Here is a 22,873-nt window from a genome sequence, read left to right on the forward strand (position 1 = left end):
AATGTTTGATTTTTAATCACTTACAAATCACCCAGTATTATCTATTTCTAAAAAATAAATTATTGCCTCATCGCAACTAAATATTGAAAATACACTATTTTTTAAAGTATTATACAAAGTGTTTTTTATAAAAATAATTCTATATAAACTAAGCATAAAAATTAAGGTATTGCCTCCCTGCTACTAAGAACTGTTCAGAGACATTCTTAACATTCTGTTATTAACTTCCTAGGCAAAAGCACTCCAATTCTGACAGAAGGAAAATTGGTAGCTCTTATTCAAATGGAAATGTAGCCACTTATAATTCCTCTAAGCTTACACCTGCTATTAACTTTCTTTTGTTTGGAGTAAATGTTTAAAACCACTTCAAAATATTTGTCTCACAAAAGCACAAGTATAATGATTATAATTCATAGTCATTTTAACCTTTTCATTCTCTAACAGATTTCTGTGTAGATTTACTCAGTCATATATGTCTATATGATTATAGTCTTTGAAAAACATCATACCTGGCGTCTTTTCAAATAGTCAAGTGCAATTTGTACATTCTGTAGTCTGTGAAAACGCATCCGACCTTTTTCTCTGGGCTAAGGATGGAAAAATGCAGGGTATAAAAAACACTAGATTCTAATACCACTGACCATGCTAAATATATTATATAAATAAACTTCATGTTCATCTTAATATATCAAAACAGTGTTTACTGTTTGGGTAAATCCATTAAATTTTTAAAGGTAGTTCTAATTTTTTTATTATCTGGGATTAAATTTAAACTACTAGGGATTTTTCCAAATATATTTTGTTTAAACAGATGCTTTATTCCAAAAGAGAAAATACCATAGAACATAGATTTTTACATTCACTAAACCACAATTCTAGCCTACGATTATTAAACCATTGATGTATAAAAAGAATTAAATACCATTCTCCATTTTTCCCTTCTTAATGAAGCTCTATTATCAAGATGATTTTTATAATTATATATGTATGGTGTGTAAATGAAAATAAGGTAAAGTAGCATGCAATTAGTATAAAAAAATCACCAAGAAGGAGAAAGACAGTGGAGTTTTACTTAGCCATGATAGAGGAAGACAGAAAAGTAATTAAAGCCATATATTATATTTCCTCTTTATTTTATTTTATTTTTTTGCACAAAATCGGATGGACTCTATTTACATTGCTCAGGGATGGATGGACATGATTATTTATTATCTCAGGAGAGCTGATAAACCATGATTCTGTTCCTTGATACCGTTTTCCTTAGGAAACAGTATGACTTGGCAGAAGGAAAACATAAGGAAACAGAGTTGGGAAAACGCTTAGCAAAAAATACGAAGGATGGAGCTGAAATTTACCACACCAAATCTTCCAAAAGGGAAAAAAAAGAACATTGACAGTGTCACTTCTCAAACATGAAGAGGTTGCTGAAGCCAAAGGCACCGTAATAAAACAGACAGCAGACTACAGAATGGGAAATTAGGTTCTACACAACAGGCAGGAATGGTGTTGACGGAATTCACCACTGGCTCCAAAAAGCACAATTTCCAGTGAATGAAATCGGGGTGCTGGGGAGGTAGATGGCAAAAGAAGCCCCTCTGTCTGGCAGTCACCTAAGTGTCACGGACATGAGACAGCTCTGTGGGTTCTGTTACGACTGGAAATTTTAAAACCTTCCCCCTTTCTAAATAACACGAGAAACAGAGGGTAGGTAAAGAATGTCCATCAAATACCTATTGCCACCAGGTATTCCAGAAGTAGAATAAATTTGCAGGCTATTTGTCAAGATGTCTAACTACATAAAATGCTTTAGCTAAAATGCCATCTCATCACTTAAGTGCTTACATACAATTACCATGCAGTGCACAGTAATCTATAAATAAATTTAAAGAGAAAATATTTACTTTGTCCAATTTCTTGGTACACACGCATCCACCTCACTGTGGGTTTTGGTCCTTTCCATAGTTTTCTAAAAAGGAGCCCGAACCCGTGGGTTACTTCTCTACCACGTTAGCGCTCACCGCACTGTAACGGCTAGGTTAGTTGAGTTATGGGGGCCAACACCTACCCCCTTATCCTCATCCTCCACATCCTCATGCTGTTCATATTCGCATGCTTCTGTTGCACTCACCAATCGTAAGGTCTTCAAAAAATCTCGCTCTCTTGGCTAATGAATATAACAGACAGAAGAAAGGACAGCAAAGACACAAGACAGACCAGAAATGAAAAGAAGAGCATGAACAGAACATAATGAAGGAGAACAGGTAACTGAGAAGGGGGGAAGTAATGTTCACAAAAAAAGGAAATGACACCTGTGGAGTGGGTTAGACCACTTTTAAGAAAGCCATGTTTATTTCCTTGCTATTTGTGAGTCTTTTAATATGTGGTTATATTTTGTATCCAACTTCTGTTAAGCCAAAAAACTCAAAGGTAAAAAAAATCAAAAACAAAAATAATATTTTAATTATAAAAGCAATTATATAAGCAAGGTAGTTAAGTGTTTCAATCTCTCAAAGTCACATCATCAAAGTCTAAAAATGCTTAGGAATCCAACCAGAACTCTTTTTTTTCCTTGGCAGAATTTGCAGCTGAAAAGATGAATAGTGTAAAACTCTGAACAGCCGGTGCTGAACACACACTAGTCATATGCACATGTTCATCAAAATAAGAAATTTACAACTTACCAAGGTATCTCCTGAAAGAACCTCTAAAAGAGAGATCAAGTTGTGTCCATCCCTTAAGTCTTCATAGAGATCATTCACATGTTTTCGAACCTACACAGAAAAAGCAATTTTACTTTTGGTCTTAGAACCCAGGATCATCCTTAATACTCAAACAAGAAAGGAGACAAAGTAGAAAACATTTCTTATGTGGTATTCATTCACATAATGATTTTTTTAATTTTTATCCTCTTACTACTTAAACATTGAATTTAAACTGAAAACTTCAACACATAAGGTAATTTTCAGATAAATAACTCATAAAGATAAATAGAATTATTACTGACTACATGTTTTAACATACTATATAAATATAAGCCTGGACAACTACATAAAATTACAGTTTTTTATTTTTTATTTATTGATTAGAGAGAGAGAAAAGAAGAAGAGAGAGAAAGAGAGAGACATTGATTTGTTGTTCCACTTATTTATACGTTCATTGGTTGCTTCTTGTATGAGCCCTGACTGGGGATCAAACCCACAACCTTGCCTTATCTGGCAACACACTAACTAACAGCTACCCAGCCAGGACTGGGGTTATAATTTTTAAAAATTACAGGCAACACTGTGACCTTCTTCATGACTCCTAATGCAGCAACCAGAGCCAACTTTGCAAGAGAGGCAACTTTGTACCCTCAGTTGGCCTTCCTTTCCCTGGGCCATAGGATCCGGGAAGCCAGCAGCACACACGCCACACATTCAAAACCCACAAATGCAAGCTGGGTGAAGGGTACGATTTTTACAAGCTCCCGTGAGTCCATAGTTATTTTAAAATAAAATGTTTTTTAAAAGTTCACATATGTGAGGTTAGAAGACCTCTGTCCAAACCCTCCTCTCCACAACAGGAATCTTGTTGTGGGGCAACGTTTTCAAAACCACATCATCACTAGCACAAAGTTAACCCTCACCCTACACTAGCTCCTTCCTGCACTCCACAAGGCTGATTTAAACTTGTGATCTTAGAGCTCAAACCACCAAAGATTTCCCAAAACCTGTCTGTTCGGTCTGCCAAGGAGGGATATCTCCCGTAAATGCTGGGCCTCCTGGACCCACACTCTCCCCACCACGTCCTGCTCGAGTCACATGACACTCCATAGTCCACTTCCTTTGTCTTTCTCACTCCAGGACAGCTAAAGATGGGGTGTGATTGTCAACACTTACTTCATAGGAAGACAATTTCACAGTTTGCTCTGCCAGATTGAACTAAACCTCCTACATCAGAGAAATTTTCCAAAAAGAGGTGTTATTTTTCTCCACATTCACTCAACAATAACAAAAATTAAATTAGGCATGTTTATAAAAGGCAAATTAATATTATACCATCAAAACTTAGAAGAAGAGAAAGCATTTCAGCCTTGCTTCTGCCACAGGTCCCATAAACTAGTACCGGCTGCCGATACTCTCTGGCTTTCAATTTTCTCAACAAAATAAAAATTTGAAAACAAAAAGCCTCTGTTCAAACGAGAGAACAAAATTCTATGATCTGAAAATAAAATTGTCATCTTTTCAAAATTCATTCTGTCAACTTAAAAGAAAATATGTAAAATGGAAAGCTTCTTGAAGTCTTGTCCTCATTTCTTAAGAATCGGGGGGAAATGCAGAAATAGACTAGTTAACATCTCTGATGCTTGAACACGTTCTGAGGCATTGGCTGGCATGTGCTACTGCCTGTTTTCCCTGCCTCAGGTCATTACTATGAGGGCCCACAAAAATATTGGATATAAAAAGGCTACATAAATATAAGACATTATCCTTATTGCTCTATGAAAAACAAATGTCACCATTATTAATAATAAACAAAAATACACACACGATAAGTTAATACTAGGTACCTGACCCTGTGCAGGATCTTTTAAAATCTTGGCTTGTTCTCCTCACCACAAAAGAATGAGATAAAAGAGAATGGGAATTAAAAATTACAAATCAACACTATGGGGAAAGAGTGGTAGTGGATAAACTGAGAGGAAAAAATGGGGTTCTGGAGAAATATATGAAATTTAGGAGAAAGAAAAAAGGAATTAAATGGTTAAGCTGACATAGAAAAGCTTTTTATTTTGTCCGGAGTCTGAGTCAGAGACATCTGGACTGGCAACTTCCCCCCAAATGACTGCACTAACTGCCAATAGTCGTGCCCTTCCGTTTTCAATTTTTAATAAAATAGCCTTTCTTCTCATTTTGGATATCTTCTCCCTGTGGAACAAAGAACTGTCTGAATAACTAGAGCTAAAGAAGCAGATGAGCAAAGTAAAAGCACTTTGAGATACCCTAGGATTAAATTATATAACATGAATTACATAAAGAGGGGAAAATATCATTTTCTGTATTTCATACAATTCTCCCAGAATTGTGCAGTGCTTTTCAAAATGTTGTGTACTGCACTGCGAGTGCAGTATACACCCCTAGAGGGCACCAACCTTTTGCTTAAGGGTATCCTAAACACAGGAAAATAAAGTGCTGCAGAAAACAACGGTGAGGGGTGGAGGGAAGGGAGACTCTAAACAGGGTGCAGGTGAGGACGGCTGAGGCAATGAGTATTTCACATTTATTCTGGAGAGAGAATAGAAGAGATTTGGCCAGGTCTACATCCTGGAAATGGCTTAACTGAGGAAACATACCACTCTAAAATTTTTATTGTGTTAACTTGTAATACTTGGTTTTCTGTGGGCTAAATCAAATTCAGCTTTAAAAATAAGATCATTGTCTAGCTAGTTATTTAATGTTTAAAACAGCCTTTTTCAAAAGTCTGACTTTATAGTGGTTGTTGTTAATTCAGACAAATTCGACAGAAGTTTTACTTTCCATATTTAAACATACTGCTACCATATAAGGGCAGTTCAATTCAGGTCACGGAGCATCCCCCATATGCCAGGGAATCATTTAACTTCCAAGGGTATAAAGATAAATAATAAGAGTGTCACCTCTTGAGGCTTGCAGTCCCAGATGGTAGAAATGCTAGAGAGGAAATTTCAGTACAAATACTCAGGGCATGTTCAGGAAGCTCTGAGGAGCCTTAACCAAGTCTGGAATCTAAGAATAGACTTGGCTATTCTCAGCTAAGATATAAAAATGTTCCAGGTGAAGGGAAGAACAAGAGCAAAGGGGAAAGGTAAGGATACATGCAACTCTACAGCAAGTTCCAGCGGGGGACAGCAGTCCGTGAAATAATGAAATGAGGGGCATGAGAGGTGGGCCAGGAGACATCTTTGCATGTCATTGGAAAAAAGCTTGGACTTTTCCTAAGCAAAGAGAACCACTGAATGCTTTTAAGCAGAATGATCACATAGCATCTCTGACCAATACATAAGCTTCCCTGTAAACTATTATCTTGAGCACATCTGAATCACAATAAAGGTCCCTCAAAAAAAAAAAAAAGCAAACTAGAGAGGACATTCAGTCCTCATGGGTAAAATGTATGCATCCCAGCACAGCAGCAAGAAGGGAAATATCAGGAAGGATTCACAGTCCTCTCTTAAAGAAGTCCTACATCTAAAGGATACAGTATTATGGAAAATAACTAGCTTTCTTTAGAAAGGAGCATAAATAATAAAAGAAGGCTTCTCCCAAATAAGATCACCACACAGCCTTGCATGAACTTGGATAAAGAGAAAGGGAACAGTCAGCTTCAGTGAAAATGAATAAAATTACTTTCAATGTAACGTTTTTATTACTTCAAACAAATACATTAATAAAAAATAAGCTACTGAATTCTCCTGGAAGAGCTCCTTAAAAGTTCTATTTCAAAAAAATAAATAAAAATAATCTATCAATATATCACCATTATCAATTATTGATAAGTAAACTGATGCTTTTAAGATACACAGAGATGCTTAAAAATAAAGTATTCTCTTAGGTAGCTGTCTTATCTGAACAGTTTTGTTCATTACAAGTTTATTTAAGTATTATTTCTTTAAGACTTGTGAAAGAATAAAAGTACAGCTCAAATTCCACCTAAATTACTATAAATTGTATAATGGTGCAGGTATGTACAATGGGGAAACATCTTTATGGGATGTATAATAATAAAGAGGTTTCATGCTTTTTTAAGCAATATGTTCAGTCATCATTAAGGCCAAATGTAATTAATCTTTTTTACTGTGTTTTTAAACTATAAAGGTATTTGTTGTACATCTTAAGGTATCAATAAATAAAATAATGACGAGTTTGAAGCAAACTGATGTTGGCCCCAGGCAGTAAAAGTAACCTACTATGGCACAGGGACCCTATTACTTCTTTGACAGAGAAGGTTTCTCTTTTAAACTGTCAGGTTGACAATCTGCAATCAAAACAAAGTTTATATTATTGATAAAATTTCCATTTTTTATTTGGGGGCATTGTAGTCTCAATTCCTGTGCCCAGGTTCATCACTGTCATAGGGATCTTTTTACAAGGCTATTTCAAATTTAAAAATGTACCAGCCTGTTACTCCTTTCTATACTAATTTGTTTGGGGTTTTGGGTGATGAGTTCTGACCTGGTCTGATTAGGGTCTGAGCCTCTACCTTTCCAGCCAGCTCTTCCCTTTTGTCAACAGGAAAATAGACAAAAATTTATTTTTGCATGTGTTTTTCCCTCATCCTGCAGATCTGTATAGACCTTAGTGTTGAGCATTTATAAATAATATAACTGAAAGAGGACAATACATTCAGAAACCAATTACCTTGCTTACTAATTTTTCTGTATCTGCCCATTGTTTTTGTAGTTAATTTCTATTAAAGATGTGTTCTGGAGAGCCTCCCTGCTAAAATGTCAAACAAACGAGCCCTGGTTTATAAAGACAGCAGCATCATCCATTCCATGTAGCCTTTAAAAACTAGGGGGTGAAAGCCCTGGCTGGCATAGTTCAGTGGATTGAGCGCGGCACAAACCAAAGTATTGCAGGTTTGATTCCCAGCTGGGGCACATACCAGGGTTGCAGGCCACGGCCCCCAGCAACCGCACATTCATGTCTGTCTGTCTGTCTCTCTCTCCCTCTCTTTCTCCCTCTCTTCCCTCTCTAAAAATAAATAAATATTTCCTGGCTGGCTAGCTCAGGGGATTGAGCACGAACTGCGAACCAAAGCATCGCAGGTTCAATTCCCAGTCAGGGCACATGCCTGGGTTGCAGGCCACAGCCCCCAGCAACCGCACATTGATGTTTCTCTCTCTCTTCCTCCCTCCCTTTCCCCTCTAAAAATAAATAAATGAAATTTTAAATAAATAAATAAATCTTTAAAAAATAAATAAAAATAAAAATAAAAACTAGGGGGTGAGAGATTTCAGGTGAGACTAAAGGGTGAGAATAAAGGATGCTTCTGACCAGAATTCTATCACTGAGGGTGAAAATTCCCTGATAAACACCAGAAAGATAAAGTTCTTCCCTTCTTAAAATTCTTCAAATATCCTCCTAACTCATTGCTTATATAAATCTTTAAACTATTTGTCACTTCAAAAGATCATGGTAAGCACTCCTCTACCAAGAGCAGTTTTCAGTAACAGCATAATGAAAAGAGAACCAGTAACTGGCATTTTACATTTACCCCTCTCCTATTCCTCTCACATTCTCACCATCTGGGCAGTGGGAAGAAAAAGCTGGGAAATGTGGGGGTTATAATCACTCAACACTTCTAACAAATAATAATACAGTCCATAAAACTAAACTTTGATATAAATATAAATATGTGACTACAGCAATATATAATAAGACGCATAATGACAGCTGAGAATACTGTTATAATAGCTAAGTTCTACATACTTACTTATATGAGTTCACAAGTGCTAAAAAATATAGGTAAATGTAAAATGAGTCAATTTAACCTAGAGAATCTCCACCTATAGCATCAAAGTCCTGTCCTTTACCATCAACATTTTAAGCAGATTCCACTATATTTTCAAATTCTAGTTTTTATTGAAAAAATTGTGAAATAGACTTGTGCATATTTTTCAATAAAAATCATGTAAAATTATTTTAAGGAATTTTAATTGGTTTTATTTAAACTTAAATTGGTTTATAGTCATGACCAAAATTCACAACCAGTTTTTAAAAATGTGTATTTCCTCAATATATCCCCACTAAAGATTGGTAAGGTTGTATCAATGACATAAGTCAGGATCAGATTAATTTTTATAAACTGGAGATGCATTCAAGTAAATATAGTCATTTCCTATACAAAAATAAAAACAGCTTCTTGGGTGAAGCAATCGATCAGTAATTTGCCCCTTAATGCCAAGTCACTTTATCAGACGAATTTCCTTAACATCTGTGTATTATCCACATTATCAATTTCAAAGATGGAACAACGTGGGAGGGTGGATTCAAGGAAACAATGCAGTGCAAGGGCAGGGGTGCCTTCCAGAGCAGGAGCTTTTCACCGTGAGAAGGTAGTGGGAGCACCCTGGGCAGCTGGAGAGTTGGGGGAGAAGGGTGCGGGGAAGGCATACAGAGAAGTGACAAAAATCTCAACTACCTTGTAGTTCTGACTGAAGTGCTGGTTATGCCAACTGCTTACTGAATACTTCTGAGCTGAATCATCTCCTTTGGGGCTTTTGTCAAATGCATTAATTATTAATGATTAATAGGTTGCTAATCCCTGACTTGTTACACAGTGATTCAACCATTAAGTGGATACTTGTCCCAAGTAAGAACTATCCTCTCTTCTTCTGGCACCATTTAAAGTACCTTTTAGAGCGTAGGTTTTTATAGGGGAAAAGAAAATAGCTATACTCTCAATGCATAGAAAAAATCAAAGAACCAACTGAGACCTCAAAAATAACCATCTGCTTCGGGGATGATGTCTAGCACAGCTCCACCACTCCTCAGCGGAGCAGGGAGCCACTTGCTGGAATGGATGTATATGAAGAGTCAGGCTCTAGGCTGGGGGAAGCCAGGTCCTCACAGAGAGGGGAGAGTGCTAGGCAAGTAATCAAATCCACCTGTGGCTAAGGCTCCAGGAGAGGTGGAGCTGGCCAATATGGATATCTTCTGGTCACACCTCCAGAGGCGCTTCCTGGTGTCCCTTTCAGAACACTGTTTGCCAAGGGAAGACACTACCAAGGGCAGGGATGACACAAGCAGTTGCTTCATTTCTTTCTAAGTCTCAAGGAGGAAGGAAAATTTACAGTGTTTCTTATTAGCACATTTTATAGTTTTAAGGCCTTTAGAATATTCTAATACTTTATATGCAGACTAATGCACTCTTCTGTAACCTAAGCCCATTTCCTCAAGTCCTTACAAATAAACAACTGAGAACAACTGGTTGTATCCTCTTCATTAAACCTTTGAAATAATCCAGGATGACGATCACGGCAACTGTCACAGGGAGATGAACACTGAAACTATTTTTAAAGACACCCCCAGATGATGAGATTCCACTGCCTCTACCAAAATGTATGCTAATGCTTCACACCTCTTCTGTTATTTTTTAACATTTTTTGTTGCCTTAAATTCAGATGAAACTCTAAGTCCCCAGCATCATGATTTACATTTTCCAAAACAAAACTACTGTAAAACATATCTGGGAAACTCTTGTGTTTGGATGGAATTATAAATTCAGACTTATTCCACTGATTATTTAATACAAAGAATTTTGACACATTAAAATTAATCTCTGCAACAGAATTATACCTTCTGTAGGAAGATGAAGACTTTCAAAGATGCTATCAATTTTTGCAATGAGATAACATCAAAATGACAATTTTGCCAAATTTTGCCAAATTTCCCAATTCTAATCTACTCAATAGAGGTCTGCAGACCACAATGCTCACCACCGTCCTCCCAGTTATACATGACTAGTCGGAAAAGATGCACAATCATGTTCATACTGAAGTCTAAAATTTAAGCAGAAGTCATTTTGTCTCTAGCCCTTGTTACAAGCACCCTCTCTTTTAAACTTAATGTTCTGCCAAGTGTAGGCTTGAGCTAGGTTAACACCGAGTAACTTGGGGGCTGCATTTGCAAAGGTGAAGCACAGGACACAGCTGTGGGCATACTGCAAGACACATAGGACCCAGCATCCTAACAGCGGAGTTTCACTTCCAATCTGAAAGGCTAAGAGAACTTGAAAAGAATGGCAGCTAAATAGATGAGGTAATGTTCTCCAAACCACCACTGTCGCACTCTCTGCTTGCACTCACCATATTCCTTCTACTCACAACACTGTTCTGTTTCAACTCCTCCTCTAGCTGTTGAAGTCTTATTATTCCTTTCAGGTCAGGTTTTAATGTCACCCAGGCTGTGAAAGCTTCCATATTCTGCACTCCCACATTCCTTGGTTTACACCAGGATACCAGTCATCATTTTCCTTATAAAACCATTTTACCTCTGAGGGGAAGCAGAGTTTGCCACCACAAAATATTATTTTTTTAGATATTGATTATTTTAAGCTGGTTATTTTCAAGAAATGACTCAGGAAAATCTTTGACCTTCCCCTAACTGCCTCAAAGAATTTAGATAGAGAACCTGCTTGAGGAAAAAAGCTATTTTCACAGATAACTATATTTTACCACAAACTAAGTATAATAGAGAGCAACCAGCAAGATTGTTTAACCTAAGGCCTCTCTGTGACCCATTGATAAAGACGGCCCAACAAACGTTCATTTACCAAACATGTGCTTTTCCACCTCCACGTAAACTGCCTTCCTGCCCTTTGAAGTCTCAAACCACAGGACGGCCCTTTCTTCTGAGCTCCAGATGGCATATTCGCCTTAACCGCCCATCTCCTAATCTTGGTCTCCTAATCTTAGGGAACCACTGCATGTACGTACACATGTAATATATGTGGTCACTTTCTCCTGTTAATCTGTGTCATGCTGATTTGATTATTAGTCCAGCCAGAATTTCACAAGGTGGGAGGAAAATTATTTTTCCTCCCCCACCTCTCCATGATGTACACAATAAGCCCCTAAAAAGGACAGGGCTGTGTCTCAAATTCTCATCGAAAATGCCTCATGTTCTGCACAGTACCTTTTAGACAGTAGATATTCAAAGGTTTGTTCAAGAAACAAAAGATTAGTCATTTGTGACCTGAGCCATGCCCTTGTCTGTGGGCCCTGGAGTGCCCACTCAGTGACTAACATGCAGAGGTGACATGTCCATTTCTGCCTGCCAAACCTTCTAAGTATATCCTCTTATGCATCTAAATTAGTTTGATAAGTGACTGACAGGAAGGTGTTCAGAAAAATCAAATCTCAAGACTTAATAAGGACCTGAAAAAATATTTTCAGTAAAAACAGATATGTAATTTAATGAAATGAATGCAGAATCCAGAAATAGACCCACACGTTTAAGGACAACTGGTTTTGACATAAGAACAAAGGCAATTCATTAGACAAAGGACAGTCCTTTTGACAAATGGTGCTAGAAAACTGAGTATCTATCTACATGTAAAAGGATTCATACGAACCTTTTCCTCAAACAGGATCACAGATCTAATGTAAAAGCTAAAACAATACAATTGTTAGATGAAAACATATAGTAAATCTTTGTGGCCTTGGGTCAGGCAAATATTTCCTGTGTGTAACAGCAAAAGCATAAGTGATAAAAGAAACCCAATAATAAAAGGGTATATAATCCAATTTAAAAATAGGGAAAGATACAAAAAGGCACTTCATGAAAGAAGATACACAAATGGCCAATAAGCACATAAAAAGACGCTCAAAATCACTAGTCACTAGAGAAATACAAAGCAAAACCATGAGCCGGCATTCCACACCTACTAGGATAGCCAAAATAAAAAAAGGCAGACAATAACAAGTGTTAGCAAGGACTGAGAGAAACAGGAACCCTCACACACTGCTAGTGGAAATATAATGTGGTTCAATCACTTTGGAATACAGTATGGCAGTTTTATTAAATTGTTAAATTGGACTTACCATACAACCCAGCAATTCTACTGCCAGATAAATATCCCCAAGAAATGAAAGCATGTGTTCATACAAAACTTGCATGTTTATGTTTACAGCAGCACTATTCATAATACCAAAACCATGGAAACAATCTAAATGCTAATAACTAGTAAGTGAATAAACAAAATGTGATATGTCCATAAAAATAAAATATTTGACAATAAAAAGGAATGAAGATAACGTGCTTCTACATGGATGAACCTCTAAAACATTATGCTGAGTGAGAGAAACCAGACAAAAGAACACATATTGTATAATTCTATTTATGTGCAATATCCAGAAAAGGCCAATCTATTGAGATAGAAAGTAAATCGGTGGTTGCCTAGGGTTGTGGAGGTGTGGGGAGGGGGATAAGGGAAACAGGGGAAATGGGGGGAAGGTTTCTTTTGGAGGTGATGGAGATGTTCTAAAATCAGAGCATGATGACAGATGCATGATTCTGTAAATTAACTAAAGACCATTCAATTATATACCTACACAAGTGAATTTTACAGTGTTCAAGTCATATCTCAATAAAGCTATTCTTAAAACTATTTTAATCACACTCCCTTTGAAAGACTGGCAGCAGTGCTTACACATGGAAAATGTTCAAACTCACCACAATTCAACAAGAATTAATAATAGTGTCCAAACATAGGATACGATGCTAGACTGTTCTAATACGGGTCAGTACACACAACTGAAATATGCTTAAAAGAATGCGTGATTTTCATTTATTAAAAAATGGTTCCATGTTTTCATGCCTCTGGTTCTATTTTGCTCATTAATTTATTTTTGTTTATCAGAAAACATGGAACAGGCTGACAAGAACAGGGTGGTAGGGGGATAACAGTGAAAAGAAGCAGAAGGGACTAGTCAAAGAACATGTGTGAATGACCCATGGGCATGGACAACCGTGTGGGGATTGGCTGTGGGAGTGGGGGATGGGCTGGGCAGAGGAGGGCAAAGGGGGAAAAATTAGGATAACTGTAATAAAATAAAAAATAGTTCCAAAGAGAATCAATTGATACTTAATTTAAAAGAACCAATCATAATTCTAATAAAGCTAAAAAAGCTGGCCATGCCAAGATAAAACCTTTAATATGGACCAAAATGGAAGTATATTAAGAAGATAAAAAGCACATGGAGCTGTCATAATTAAACCATCCCCAAGCAACACAGTCAGGAGACAGATCCAATGTGACTGAAGAAATATTTCCTCAGCTTTACATTAAAATTACTGAACTCTTATCTGAAGTGGCATTTGCAATGGGTATATCTTTCATGACCACACCCTGACTCAAAGAGGAATATCACTGAAATAAAACTTTGTCTAATCAGTAAACCAATATACTAAACTGAACTTTTCAAATATTTTGTTAAATAAATCAAAGTGGGAAGCTCATTCAGAAAAGCAGCTATAGTAAAAAATTATATTCATAGAACCATAACTGATCTTACTTACATATAAGAAAAGAAAGTCACCTTTATAAATGGATTCAGGGAAATAAAAAAGGCCATTCTTCACCACTAAAGTAAATATGCATAAAACTTTATCCTAAATACATACAAAACCTCCCTCAAGACAAAGGTAAGCAGACTTCTACTGTAAAGACCCAGAGAACAAAGATTTCTGGGCTTTAAGGTTCCCATGGGGTGACAATTGATAAATGGATGATAGTGGTTAAGTTTGATACAATTTTATTTATGGACAGTGAATTTTGAATTTCATATAATTTTCATGTGTCCCAAAACATTATTATTCTTTTGATTTGTTTTCAATTCTTTAAAATTTTAAAAATAAATCTTAGTTCCTGGGCTGTAAGTACTAAAAGAGAGGCTGTGGCAAAATTCGGTCCTCAGGCCACAGAGAGTTACAGATCCCCCCACCCCGACCCCAGCACCTAAGAGTTCTCCGTTGAAAAGCAAATACCCTTGGAAGCGGCAGCACAGGAGTCTAACCATTCCTTCTCACCTGCAAAGGGGGTGACTTATCCCACTGCTTTCCCTTGCTATACAGCAAAGTGAGAGTGGAAAAGATTCAGTTTTTATAAAATAACATCATCTTGGTTATTTTTCTGATAATAACAGCAATACTTTGTAGAAAAATTGGAAAATAGTTCAAACTGAAAGAGTTATCTTACAATGCAGGGAAGGTAAAACCACTGTAAAGAGAAGTAAACAGATTAAGTAGCTCAACACATACAAAGGTAGGGAGGTGAAAGGTAGCTAGATAATAAAAACAGAGTCGAGATCCTACTATTGATAACTGTCCCCAAGGTCTTGTTACCTGGTAACAAGAATCATTTTTTGCCTTCAACTTAATAATTAGTCATATGCTGTATAATAAGCCTTTATCCCCTCGAAGCAAAACTGACATCACAGCAACCAACACTTATGACTCTGAGAATGGTCTTACACACTAATAAAAGATAAATACGGTATTAATAAAAATAAAAACTTCAAAGGCAAGAGCTGAAAAGAGCATGACAGAAAAAAGAAATGTATGGCCCTGGATGGGTAACTCAGTTGGCTGGAGTGTCATCCTGTACACTAAAATATTGTGGGTTTGATTCCCAGTCAGGGCACATACCTAGGTTCTGGGTTAGACAGATCCCCAGTTGGAGCACGTCCAGTAGGCAACCAACTGATCAATCTTTCTCTCTCACATATGTGTTCCTTTTTCTCTCTCCCTTTGTCTTTCTCTCTTTCTCTCTCTATCCCTTTCTCACTAAAATCAGTAAGTGTACCTTTGGATGAGGATCAAATAAATAAATAAATAAATGTATGATATAAAAATCATATCACATGAAAATGAAATTAAGTAAATGGGAACATTTGAGTGACAAGAAAAGTTTTTTTGTGTTTTTTTAAGGGGGACAAAATAGTTCATTCAGATATTTAAGAGCTGCTATCTGTGTCATATCATTCTGGAGGGCTGGCTCAAGATAATAGGGTGGGAGTTACAGTAAGCAAATTCTAGGTCATAAATTCTAACTTCATTACCACTCAAGTAGACCAAAATATTAAGTTGTCCATAAATAAGAAAAATCGATGACCCATAAGAAAGACTGGGAGAAAACATTCTGCAATGACAATAAAATTAACTAGATCCTATCCAGATCTGTAATTCAAATTAATACATAATTAATTAAATTTGCTTAAAAGCAGTCACTTTAAAACTCTCCTGCAGGATTTCCCAATGGATGTCAATAGATATTCTTTGATAAAAGGAATGCATGACCAAGTGAATTTGTGGAACATTGGATTAAACAGGGTTCTTTACCACAGAGGTCCTCACTCATTCTTTGATACGCTAATGTGTATCATAAATCTCTGGAACCAGAGAGTGCTGCTTTCCAAATTTCTTTAGCAATTGAAACTGGGTTTTTTTTTCCAGGGCATCTCACAATACTGGTGAGATGCCCTGGAAAAGGGTGTTCTTGGGAACCTGATCTGAACTTGATTGTTTACTGCTCCTCCTCCCTTCAAAAAAGTCAAAGTACAGTGTCTACAAATATGGCTCCTTACGTTTAAGTTTATATAAAATAAAAGATGTTAAAACATTTGGGTATAGCCCTGGGCAGCATGGCTGGCTCAGTTGGTTGGGCATCGTCTGCAAACCAAAAGGTTACCAGTTCGATTCCTGGTCAGGGCACGTGCCTGGGTTTCAGGCTCTGTGCTCTGGTCTTGATCAGGGCACTTGCAGAAGGCAACCAATCGATGTTTCTCCCCCTCTCTTTCTCCCTTCCTGCCCCTCTCTCTAAAATGAAATTAAAATATAAAAAATACATTTAAAAATAAAACATTTGGGAATAATGACAAACTGAGATTTTTTAAAAAGGATATCATTAAAACTCATTAACTCATACAGTAAATCTATAGGAAACATTTCTACTTTTACAACTTGTAAGGACATCTATGCTATATATCTATCTGGCATAACTGTACATAAATCTAAGAAACGGAGTATTTACATTATTCTACAAAGAATTCAGTAAGTAGTACTGTTTTCTGGAGACCTTGAAGTATCTTGATTTTTTGGATTTTGTTTTAAAAAAATACTGGAAGGCTGCTCTTATAGAAAATGTAAATGCCGGATTTTCTGCTCAGGCAGGAGTTGGGAATGCTACGCTGTGGTCATGGCTCTACCGGGCTAATGTTCTGGGAATTGTTTTATCTAGGTTAAATTCAGCCAGTGATGTGACAGCTCACTAATAATCCAAACAGCCGACTAGCCAATGCTCACAGCATTGCACCTCAAACTGCCATACCCATAGTACGAAAAGTAAAGGTATTTGTAGGGGTCTGAGCCAGGCTATAAAAATCATGTTCCTTGGTTAAAGTTCACCATTTAACTAGCATCCATTACTGCAATATTATAAAACCACAATAGCTCTGCAGTATGGGCAATCTCCCCTTTTCATTATATAGGCAATATTTAGACTAAAACTCATAAAAATGGAAACATCAGGACCACAACTGTCACTGCTATGGAAGATGCGAGGACAAATTTGAATATTTTTGACAATCTTAAATGTGTACAGATATAAAGAGGGCATTATTCTTAGCACTGTTTTATAGATGAGAAAACAAAGACCTAGAAAGGTTCAAGGTCACATCTCTAGCAAACAGTCCTGGGGAAACATGAACCCAAGCACCTCAGAGCACAGCCCGTGCTCTTCAGCACCACTCTAGACAGCCTTTCCTGGGTTCCAAAGTACAGTGAGGGGAGATGCTGTAAAATGTAGGAGCAGCTTGGAAAATGTAGCCTCAGGGCCAATTATAGGCATGATAAGCTTACTTCCATGCTGGTATTCTTATCGATGACAGACTCTTCTTGAATCTGTCTGAACCAACAGATTTCTTTTCCAGTGGGATGGCTAGAGTGCTCTATCATTTATAGACTTCAGTGACTTAGATTCCCATCAGAGTTTCCCATCAAGCTGTGCTTCTCACCCCACATGAGACCAGTTGCCAATTGAATCCAAAATGGAACATGAACATGCTGGAAAAGAGAGTGTCTTAGGGGGACAAACATACTCCCTTGGCCCCTGGTGGAAGAAAACGGGGCAACTCAAGAATGGACAGAGAAATGAAGTTTGGAAAAAAGCCTACTTAGGGATGGGCAAGGGGACCATTCTTTCTTCTCTAGGGTGTTATGGCTCCTTGATCTTAGGACTTAACATCTGTAAGCAGGGTATGCACTAAATAAGACTAATGCACTAGTCTGAAAACAAGTCTAACATTATAACATACATCAACCATATAGAGAAATCCAGGCCTCTAAAAATGACTTACAGAAGTCCCCATTTGTATCTCAAGGACCCTGTATATAAGTAGTAGCAAAAACTAACTTTATAATAAATGCAATGGACTCCTTAAATTTTATTTGAAAAATGGTGCTGTATTTCCATGAGCTTAAAAAAATCACAAACAAGAATACTTGAACAATTTTGGTAAGAAATTCTGTAAGCAAACATCAATGCTGGAACATGTTAGCAATGTAAACCAACAGTACAAAGCCATCAAGCGTTTATTTCAGCGTTTTTAGAAGTATGCAACAGTTTTCCCAGCTTCAACGCCTTTGAGGTCACCCCCCTTCTCTTTCCACAGCACAGAAATTTCTTCTCTATTATGTTAAGATCAAATGATTCTGTTATACGGGTAACAGTTTCCAAACTCCCGGCAAGTTCAACGTGACCCATCACTGCACTTGACACTCCAACTACTTTCATTATCAGATTGTCTCCCTGCAGAGCACAGCTCTCTCATCCCTCTCCAAGCACTGGCTCCCACGTCCTTTGCTGCTTGTCTTCCTCTGTTAGCCCCCTTTAAAACTAATCTCTGAATTTTCGCTCAGATCTGCAGTACAGGAAACTCTGACCAGCGTCTGGAAACAGAGTTTTCTGTTTGCTTCTATGGAAAGAAATAGAAATACTTCTATTTTAGAAAGTATCTTCAAAGAAACCTAATTGCATCCTCATGACTGGGTTCAGAACACACTATCTCAAAATATGGCACCTTGGCATTGTAAATATTTTAAGCGGAAGGAATTTGGGAAAGAACAGATGCTGGAAGGCCTCTGTGTCTCCAGGCTAACGCCCTCTGGAAGCGGGTCCTTGGACTCTGTTGTAAGAAGCATCCTCCCCGGACCTGGAAGAGAGGAGAGCCCTCGTCTCTGAAGGTGGAGAGACTCTGAAAAGCACCCAAACAGGCCTTGCTGAGTTTCTCCCAGTTCACCACCCTTGTCTCACACCCTTTCGCTTCACATTTTCCATCACTTTCACTCTTAATCAAATCTAGTGTAAAAACACTAAGGTTTAATCATTCCTTCTAATCTTTATTTCCTTATGAAGGCTCCCGTATCACATGAAACTTTCATTAAGTGTAGTTTATGTTTTTCGGTTGTTAATCTGTCTTTTGTAATAAAGCCCAGTCAAGAATCCAGAAGGGCAGAAGAAAATTTTTTTTTAATATATTTTATTGATTATGCTATTACAGTTGTCCCATTTCCCCCCTTCTCTCCCCTCCACCCTGTACCCCCTCTCCCACCCACGTTTCCCCCCTTTAGTTCATGTCCATGTGTCATACTTGTGAGTTCTTCAGCTTCTACATTTCCCGTACTATTCTTGCCCTCCCCCTATCTATTTTCAACCTACATTCTATGCTACTTATTCTCTATACCTTTTCCCCCTCTCTCCTCCTCCCACCCCCCTGCTGCTAACCCTCCATGTGTCCTCCATTTCTGTGGTTCTGTTCCTGTTCTAATTGTTTACTTAGTTTCTTTTGGTTTTGCTTTAGGTGTGGTTGTTAATAATTGTGAGTTTGCTGTCATTTTACTATACATGTCTTTTCTTTATCTTCTTTTCTTAGATAAGTCCCATTAGCATTTCATAAAATAAGGGCTTGGTGATGATGAACTCCTTTAACTTGACCTTACCTGAGAAGCATGTTATCTGCCCTTCCATTCTAAATGAGAGCTTTGCTGGATAGAGCAATCTGGGATGTAGGTCCTTGTCTTTCATGACTTGGAATATTTCTTTCTAGCCCCTTCTTGCCTGTAAGGTCTCTTTGGAGAAATCAGCTGACAGTCTGATGGGAACTCCTTTATAGGTGACTGTCCCCTTATCTCTTGCTGCTTCTAGGATTCTCTCCTTCGTTTTTACCTTTTATGATGTGCCTTGTGTGTTTCTTCTTGGGTCCAACTTCTTTGGGGCTCTCTGAGCTTCTTGGATTTCTTGGAAGACTGTTCCCTTTGCCAGATTGGGGAAATTCTCCTTTATTATTTGTTCAAATAACTTTTCCACTTGTTGCTCCTCCCCTTCTGGTACCCCTGTAATTCGGATGTTGGAACGTTTAAAGGTGTCCTGGATGCTCTTAAGCTTCTCCTCGTTTTTTTGAATTTTTATTTCATCATGCTTTCCTGCTTGGTTGATTCTATCTTCCTTCTGGTCCACTGTATTGTTCTGAGACACAGATTCCTTCCTTTCACTATTGGCTCTCCTCTGCGTATCTTCCTGCATCTCTTTTATGGTAACTTGCATCCTTTCATCTAAATTACGCCCAAAGTCAACCAATTCTGTGAGCTTTCTGATCACCAGTGTTTTGAACTGTGCATCTGATAGACTGGCTATTTCTTGGTCGCTCAAAAGGATGAGTCCTGGGGGACTGATCTGTTCTGTTGGAAACATATCTTATGTCTTTCCCTGTCTCTCCTTTTTTTTTTTTCCGGTCTGGTCGCTCTTGTTATGGTGGGGAGCGGAGCCTTAGGTGTTCACCAGGGCTGGGCACCCCAGTCGCTAGATTGTAATGTTATATGTGGGGGCGGGGGCGGGAGGGAACAATGGCGGTAGTTCCGTTCTCCTGGGCTCAGACACTTCTTTGGGATCCTGGGCTGCGAGCTCTGCCCTGGTCCACAATCGCTGCCTCACTGGGTCCGCCAGCCGCAGCTTGCATACTCAGGGATCACCACTGTGTTCTTGCACCCAGGGTGGCTGTCGCGCTGATTTTGCGCCAAATTTCCCCGACCTCCGTGCGCCGCCGAACCGGGCCAGCCCTGCACCCGCCCGGCTCGTCCTCTCCTACCAGTCTGGATGTACGGGTCTACTTCAACTTCTTGGCTGTCCGACTTCCATTCAGATAAATCCTCTGTCAGTTCTGAGTGATATTCTGTCTGTAAATTATTGTTGTTCTATTCTTGGTTGTGCGAGGGAGTACGGTGCGTCCACCTATTCCTCCACCTTGCCGGAAGTCCTCCAAGAAAAATATTTTTTTTCATCCCCCTACGTGCACTAAGACTACATAGAATCTATGAATTTTAATATATTGTTAGAGAATTTCCAAGTGAGAAGAATCTAACTAGAGCCAATATTCTTCTATACTCTGAACTGATGAAAATGTAGGGGACGAGTAAAGCAAAGTTAATTAGTAAACTCAGATAAATAAATTAATCTCATCTATGAATTTGAGTAAACTTTTTACTCCCTAGCCACAAGAAACAGTGGAAAGGGGTCAGAAGAAGGGATCCTCAGTCTAGCCCCTGCCAATCGTGATCTGTTTGACTTGGGGCCTCAGTCTCTATACCTATTATGAAGTAGGTATTTTCAGCTTTAAAAGAAGGATGAGATGGTCCTAGCTAGTGTTAGCTCAGTGGATTGAGCATGAGATGTGAACCAAAGGGTCACTGGTTCAATTCCCAGTCAGGGCACATGCCTGGGTTGCAGGCCAGGTCCCTGGTGGGGGGCATTCGAGAGGCAACCACACATTGATATTTCTTTCTCCCTTTCTTTCTCCCTTTCTTTCTCCTTCCTTTCCCTTCTCTCTAAAAATAAATAAATAAAATCTTTAAAACAAAGAAAAGAAGGAAGATTTCATAAATTTATTTTTCCACCAGACTTTTTTGTGACTCCTACCAAAACAACCCTTCCATTTCCCCCATCATCATGGTTTTAGTTCTATATCATAAACTAGGGGGGGAAGTTTCATTTGGTTTCACATTCATTCATTAAACAACAAATTTCTAGTATGGTCTGAGGAAAGGAGCAGCATAGTACACATCATGTTAGGTGCCAGGGATATACTGTTTAATAAGTCAGACTTAGCCCCATCCCCTAGTTTAAAGTCTAGTATTAAATATCAAACCAGTGTTCTGCTTTAATCAGCCTACTACAGAATGAAGACACTTCTGATGTGAAGGCCCACACATGATTTAAAAACGTTAGCACCACTGATCAGAAAGTAATGTTTTCCATCTTTGAAAATGCCTGAGTCAAGCACCCTTTCTCCAGCTAAAACAATGACCTTCAGGAATGCTGCCTGACTTCTTCATTCACTTTGATCTACGTTTCTAATTTCTGGTAAAATATACTGAATGGAGAAGAATATGAATAAAAATGTATGACCATATAATGAGGCTGAGACAAAACAAGGCTTAAAGTATATAGAATAATGCTGAGGGAAAGTACAACTGAGTAAAGTGACATAACTGCTTTTCTCCCCGCCCCTCCATGTCTTCATTTCTTTTTTCCCCTTTTTTAACATTTTTTTCACTGAATTGAGAGTGAGAGAGAGAGCGAGCGAGAGAGAGATCAATTTGATGTTCCACTTACTTACGCATTCACTGGTTGATTTTGGTATGCACCCTGATTGGGGATCAAACTCACAATCTTGGCCTATCAGGTCAATATCCTAACCAATTGAGCTACCAGGCCAGGATCTTTATTTCTTTTTGATCATTCCTTAACTGTGCCTTTCTATTATGGCAAGATGCAGTGGTAGGACACAGCTTTTCTGCAGAACCAGAGAACCAATGACTAAATCTTCACCCCGCCACATTCTAGCTGCTTCATGGTGGGCAGACAAACTCTCCCCTCGAGGCTCCATTCCCTCACTCGCAAAGGAGGATTAAATCAGATCACATTTGCCTTGCATCTAGGTCAGGATCTAGCACATAGTGAGCATTCAATAAATGGCAGTGATGAGGAAGGAAGCAATAAAGATAATAATGAATAAGGAAATCAAAAAGAAGAAAAGTTATTACTGACCATAAGATGGAACTCAAGTTATCTGGTGAAATTACTGAATAAAATCTTGGTGTTCTTAGTCTGAAAAGGTAGTTCTGACTATTTTTTGTTGGTATTCTATTAACAATAATAAAATCACTCGTGATGGTTTAACTGATTTTCATAGGAAAAAAGAATTTGTCTACTTGTCATATAATAACTTCAAGTCCAAAATATATTTTGCTATTAATTCACCTTCCATTCTCTGTAAATAAACCCCTGTTCTGTGTTCTTC

General features: G+C 38.0%; 1 protein-coding gene across 16 annotated transcripts in view; it reads right to left on the minus strand.

The window, feature by feature from the left end:
- Nucleotides 1–22,873, minus strand: part of DST (dystonin) — a 447,461-nt gene that overhangs the window by 218,096 nt on the left and 206,492 nt on the right. For 13 of the 16 annotated variants that reach the window (XM_036024266.1, XM_036024282.1, XM_036024268.1 and 10 more), the window contains 2 exons: nt 2,682–2,771; nt 510–587 (listed from right to left, as the gene is read on the minus strand). In XM_036024266.1, the coding sequence (XP_035880159.1) occupies nt 510–587; nt 2,682–2,771 (168 nt within the window). Of the gene's footprint in view, nt 1–509; nt 588–2,065; nt 2,165–2,681; nt 2,772–22,873 lie in introns of all 16 variants that reach the window. The other 3 variants (XM_036024287.1, XM_036024285.1, XM_036024286.1) reach the window with 1 other exon arrangement.

Source organism: Phyllostomus discolor, chromosome 4, assembly GCF_004126475.2.
Source record: "Phyllostomus discolor isolate MPI-MPIP mPhyDis1 chromosome 4, mPhyDis1.pri.v3, whole genome shotgun sequence".
NCBI lineage: Eukaryota > Metazoa > Chordata > Mammalia > Chiroptera > Phyllostomidae > Phyllostomus > Phyllostomus discolor.